General features: G+C 39.3%; 1 protein-coding gene across 1 annotated transcript; it reads left to right on the top strand.

Annotated features, from left to right (window-relative positions):
• Positions 1-5,273: 5,273 nt before the first annotated feature.
• LOC124232362 (protocadherin alpha-11-like) lies at positions 5,274-6,721 on the top strand (the record flags this gene model as incomplete). The annotated part of the gene is made up of 1 exon (XM_046649316.1): positions 5,274-6,721. A coding segment is annotated over exon 1 (1,448 nt), but the record flags the coding sequence as incomplete, so codon positions are not given.
• Between the last annotated feature and the right edge of the window lie 6 nt (positions 6,722-6,727).

The raw sequence follows: 6,727 nt of genomic DNA on the forward strand, positions 1-6,727 counted from the left end.
CCCGTTCCGCGTGGGGCTGTACACGGGCGAGATCAGCACGACTCGCGTCCTGGACGAGGCGGACGCGCCGCGCCAGCGTCTGCTGGTGCTGGTGAAGGATCACGGCGAGCCTGCGCTGACGGCCACAGCCACCGTGCTGCTATCGCTAATGGAGAGCGGCCCGGCACCGAAGGCCTCTTCGCGAGCGTCTCCAGGCGCCGTAGGCTCTGAGGTGGCTCTAGTGGATGTCAATGTGTATCTGATCATCGCCATCTGCGCGGTGTCCAGCCTGTTGGTGCTCACACTGCTGCTGTACACGGCGCTGCGGTGCTCGGCGCCGCCCATCGAGGGCGCGTGCGTTCCCGGGAAGCCCAGGCTGGTGTGCTCCAGCGCGGTGGGGACCTGGTCATATTCGCCGCAGAAGCGGCAGAGGGTGTGCTCTGGGGAGGGGCAGCCCAAGACAGATCTCATGGCCTTCAGCCCTAGTGTTCCTCCTGGGTGGAGTTCTGGAGATAGTGGAGACCAACACGAGATTTCCGGGAATGTAAGTACAGTAATTCTGGGATGTATTTCTTGTCTTTTGTGTCAATCACATAGTAGTTCACCATCGAATACTATAAGTTCATTGCTTCATTTATTTATTTTTGCCTTTTTCTTCCGATGGCTTATTTCAAAGCACACTCGAAGTCCAGCCATTTTTATTACTTTTCGCCACAGTCTTCGTGAACACCCCAGGAATATTATTTAGTTGGTAGAAATAATAATAACAGTTGTAATAGTAATAATGAAATAGATGGCCAAAGCTTCCTGTAAATGAGGAAGGTTAAGTTAGCCAGGAAAGAGGCAGGGGTCACTGATGGGAAATGGAGGGTTGGGCAAGGCGCAAATCTGCTTCTCAATTTGCAGCAATTTCATTCTTCCTATCCATTGTCTTATTCCCTTTGATGTCCTCCACTCATTATGTTTATGCATTCAAAATTACCATAATAATGCATAACTTCATAATTTCATGAATTTGAAATTAAAACATTTAAATTCTTACCTTCTTATAATCTATAAGTTTGACTATTGCTAATGGGCACAGGCTGTTGAGGCAGGCTCATTTTATAAACAATTTTGTTTCTTTATAGTCAACGGCGTGCTTCTTTGAGAGAGTGGGTGGAGTTTCAGTCTTACCTTTGAGGATGATTTTACTTTTTTTGTCTTTACTCCTCTCGTAATTTCAAGCTCATTGTCTTCATAGTCTTCAGCTGCTCAAGATAGACTTTATTTCCTAATATAATGTCTGTTTTTCTAGTTACATGTTGAACTCATTGCTGCTCTCCTCTAGATTAATTTATTGAACTCTATTTTCTCTGGAAGATTTATTTGAGCTTTGATTATACTTATATTTATTGCATTCATGGTACCTGTCATGAGGCTGTATGGAAATATTTTAGTGCAGGGAAATTCACACTTCTTTATGCCTTGAGTTTAACAGAGTCTTCCCATATGTGGGGAAGTGTGCTATTGCTGCCTGTGAAGACCAAACTGCTTGGTCTTCAAAATACTGTTGCTTAAATAATTTAAGCATAACAACCATAGACTATCTATAAAGACGCTCCCGCTTGACCATGGTGGTGTTTATCACATTTCAGAGTTTAACGTCATATACTTTAGGTACACTTGACTCAAACTCTTTTTCATCCCAACACTATACTCATGTAAATTGTGTTCTTTAAAGAGATCACAGAGAACTTGTATTTAGAGGTGTAAGAGTGTGAAACAAATGTTGTGGAAGTTTCTTTTGTTCTTTTTGGCTGCAATGTACAAATTAGACTCTTTAATTGTATTGTGTGGAGAAATAAATTACATATTATATATTTATATGTGGAGGAGAACCATGTCATAGATAGGGTAAAGTTAATAGAAATGCTGAGAAGGCACTAGTGGCTATTTTCTATCTAGAAAGTAGGATAATTTCCATGAAGACAGACATTAGGAAATCTTCAGAAAAGGAAAAGTCATGCCCTAGTTTATGGTACTGGAATTCTCTTCATCCATAGCTATAGAATAGAACAAGAGCAAAGATTGGTCACTAACTCTAATAAACCACCACTATTTGAGCTTTTGCTATTTCTTAGACATGTGTAAAGGACTTAAAATGCATAATTTAATTTAATCCTTGTAACAACTTGTAAAGTACATGTGACTACCCAAATTTTAAAGATAAGAGATTGTGAGATATTTATCTATCTTGCCCACTGCCATACAACTAGTACATGATAGAGGCGATATTCAAATGCATATCTTTTACATTCCAGAGCCATTATTTTATTCATTGTAGAGCTTTCTAAATAAATCTTTTCTCTGCTCAGGTGTGGATCTGGCTAGGAGAATCAAGCACAACCTGTATACAGGTGAACCCTTTCTGTTTTTCTTAGAAGAAAAACTTCATGATTATCTTCATGCTTAATTTGTACAATGCCATAACTAAGATAGGAATTAAAGTTTATTGTGTTGTGATTTTTTTCCTCAGAAGAGTTCATGATCATCATTATCATTTGTCTTAATCAAGATTACATTTAGATAGGTATTTACATTATTCAATCAGTAAATAATTGAGTTGTCTTATAAGGACTATAGATTACTTGTTTGGAAGTGATATAAATAAGAAGAATCATTTAATATATGACAAAAATCAGAAGACTGCAGCATTCTTGCATGACACCAAAGCCAAAGGACACATAACAAAAATGACCTTGACCTTTTTATGCTGTGAATAAGGACAATGTTTTGGAAAAATATAAGAGGTAACATGATTATTTCTGGGGTCCTGAACATCAACAAAGTATTAAATAATTGTTTCCAAAATGGCATACTTCAATAACAGCTTTAAAGGTATTTATTTCCTATCAAAATATTTGAGTTTGTGTAGGTCCTTTAGGATTCAGTCTTCTTCAGTCTTATTGTTGTCTGAGAGATTTGTGCCAACTGAACAAATGATCTATGATTAAATAGTGTACTTGAATAAGCCATGATAGTGTAGAATGAACATCACTGAGCATATCCTATAATTTTGTTAGTACAACATTGGATAATACTTCTAATCTGTTGATTTCAAAGAGCTTCCTGGGTTTCCAAGAATGGCTTCAAGATTGATGTCTCTGTTTTATGTTTCCAATAAATAATAGTGCTAGATCTATTATGGAATATTAGTGGATGATGAAGACTAGTAGAACATTAAACCACCAACACTAATACATGACTAGAAGGACATATAATTGGAACTTAAGACTAACCAAATTGGTTTAGTAAAGGTCAGGTGCAAAGTTCTTCGGTCTTTTCAAGTGATTTTATAATTTGAAGACTCCACATTGCATGTACATCTCAACCCCCAATTTCCATAGTGAAGTGGTTGGAGATCAGTTGCTTCCTCTTTTTCTCCAAAATAAATCTGACAGGCTTCAAATATCATGTTAAATCTACTGTTATCTAGTCTAATGTTATATTCCAATTAGAGGCCCATGTGACTAATTGTTTTACAGATGCATAACAGAATTCAACGTCATAAAAGGTGCTGAGTCTGCTTTATTAGTTTTTTAAGAATGAATTTTGCATTTACTTTAATAAGAGTTCTAATAGAATGATAATATCAGGAAAAGAGTAAATTTGAAAAAAGTGGAACAAGATCTGGAATTAGCAAGAGTATGTGTGTGTATTCTAGATTAAAATATTAATATACAGATAAATATACTAGTAATTTTTCATATGTCATTGCAATATTTTTAGATTGGAGGTGAAACATCAAAATCATACAACAAAATACTCAACCTACTGATATTTATTCTGAACCACTTTCTTAAACTTCCATTGTATCCTCTCCCCCCCCCCCCTTAAATCCCAAGGCCGTATGAAAAGACAAAGGACACATAACCAAATTGCAACTTTGGGCAATAAAAACTCACATCAACAATTCCCATTTCTACTTGGTATTTTATGAAATTGAATTTCCACAAACACTAAAGTTCTTTGCTATTTGGTTGTGTTGTTTATTTTCTGTTTTTTAGCACAATATTAGGCACTTAGAAGAGATACAATTAGAAATCATTTCCCTTGTTTTGGATGAACTTATGATCTCAAACCCAAAATTCTTTCAACAAGAAACAGGTCAGCAATACTCATGAATATATCTTGAATAGATATACAAAGGCCAATGTTGATGACTTGGAAATACCAATAGGCACAGATATTTTCATGGTGATTTTTATTTATTTCATTGAATGACAATAAAATTCCTTCTATAGTTGAAAACTGCTTCTTCATATCATTGACACCATTACATAAAGTGTCATTTTGATACCTCATATTATACTGCTCGCAATGCAACTTATGTGAGACGTCATATATGTCAAATACAAATTTTATTTACATCAATAGACTTTTCCCTTGTGAATTCTATGTTTTAAACTGCTAAATTTGAAAATATATTTTTGTTTTTCTTATTATTCTTCAACGGATATAAAGTTGCTTGTAACAAGAACACAACTAAATGTAAATAACAAAGAATCAGATCTAAGGAAAATAGATATGACTAGAAGGTAAGTACATATGGATAAGAACAAAATATGCAGAACGTAAAGACTAAAGAGTTGTTATTAAAACTTCAAATTTGTCTTTGAGTTTCCCAGCAGTCAAAGTAACAAGGGAGACTAGAAGTAAAACAATTCAAATTTGATAATATTTTTATATGAGGTACAATATCTTTAGGAAATATTTAACCCTGGTTTTTCATAAGGGTACCTGTAACTTAACTCTGCATGTGTGTGTATATTACGTAGACAAGTAAAAGAACAATTGCGTAACTCTAAATTAAATATAGGAACAAAAATTTAAATTTGATGTTGATCAAGAATAAAATGCCATTTCCCACATACCATCAGTTTCAATATGACTTAAAATCTGAATGTTCTGTAAATAAGCACTTTCAAAATATTATTTTGGGAATAAAATAACGTGAAACACATGAAACGATTTTTTCTCTTTAAGTGGAATTCTGTGGTGTTGGATGTAGTGTACAGTACTCACAATTTCAGGCGCAAGGTGTCGCTCTTTACTTGATGGAAATAGTTCACTCAAGGGTTGGTCTGAACAGCCAGGAACTCCCCAAACAAAACGACTCCATCATGCCGAACGCTACTGTTAAAGAATCCTTTGAAACTTCTCAGAAATTCAGCAAGATTCTTAACCCAAAACTGGAGTCTCTGGTACTATAAGTGTAAAGAATTTTATTTTGGAAGTCAATGTCGTATGCGATGTTCGGGTCTCAAAGAAGGGGATTCGGCACTCGGCGACTGCTGCTCTCGCTTCTGCTCCTTGCATTCTGGGGGGCTGGGAGCGGGCAGGTCCACTACTTCGTCCCCGAGGAGGCCAAACACGGCACCTTCGTGGGCCGCATCGCCCAGGACCTGGGGCTGGAGCTGGCGGAGCTGGTGCCGCGCCTGTTCCGGGTGGCGTCCAAAGGCCGCGGGGACCTTCTGGAGGTAAATCTGCAGAATGGCATTTTGTTTGTGAATTCTCGCATCGACCGCGAGGAGCTGTGCGGGCAGAGCCCGGAGTGCAGCATCCACCTGGAGGTGATCGTGGACCGGCCGCTGCAGGTTTTCCACGTGGAGGTGGAGGTGAAGGACATTAACGACAATCCGCCGGTGTTCTCTCTCAGAGAACAAAAGCTGTTCATTTCTGAATCTAAGCAACCCGACTCGCATTTTCCTCTAGAGGGAGCTTCTGATGCGGATATCGGTGAGAATGCTCTATTGACCTACAGACTAAGTCAAAATGAGTATTTTTCTTTAGAGTTACCAACACATAGTAAGCCGACTAAAAGACTGTCACTTACATTAAAGAAGTCTCTGGATAGAGAGAAAACTCCAGAGCTTAATTTGCTACTGACCGCTGCAGACGGGGGGAAACCGGAGCTTACTGGCACCGTGCAGCTGTTCGTCCGCGTCTTGGATATTAATGACAATGATCCGGAATTTGAGCAATCAGAATATAAGGTGAGACTGATGGAAAACGCAGCTAAAGAAACTTTTGTGATAAAGTTAAACGCCACAGATCCAGACGAAGGAGTCAATGGTGAGGTAACATACTCCTTGATGTCGATTAAACCCAATGGAAAACCTTTATTTACACTTGATGAAAATAATGGAGAAGTCAGGGTGAATGGAACTTTAGATTATGAAGAAAACAAATTTTATGAAATTGAAGTGCAGGCTACAGATAAGGGGAATCCCCCAATGGCAGGTCACTGTACAGTCTGGGTAGAAATCTTAGACGTCAATGATAATGCTCCTGAAGTCAGTGTGACTTCCCTGTCTCTCCCAGTACGAGAGGACACTCAGCCTAGCACGGTCATTGCGCTGATCAGTGTATCCGACCGCGACTCTGGTGCCAATGGACAGGTGATCTGTTCTCTAACGCCCAACGTCCCCTTCAAGATCACGTCCACGTTCAAGAACTATTATTCACTGGTGTTGGACAGTGCTCTGGATCGCGAGAGCGTGTCGGTCTACAAATTGGTGGTGACAGCACAAGACGGAGGTTCACCTTCGCTGTCGGCCACGACCAGCCTGTCCGTGGAGGTGGCCGACGTGAACGACAACGCACCAACTTTCGCGCAGCCCGAGTACACGGTGTTCGTGAAGGAGAACAACCCGCCTGGCAGCCACATCTTCACGGTGTCTGCGCGGGACGCGGACGCGCAGGA

The sequence above is a fragment of the Equus quagga genome, unplaced genomic scaffold (genome assembly GCF_021613505.1).
Source record: "Equus quagga isolate Etosha38 unplaced genomic scaffold, UCLA_HA_Equagga_1.0 HiC_scaffold_5097_RagTag, whole genome shotgun sequence".
Lineage (NCBI taxonomy): Eukaryota > Metazoa > Chordata > Mammalia > Perissodactyla > Equidae > Equus > Equus quagga.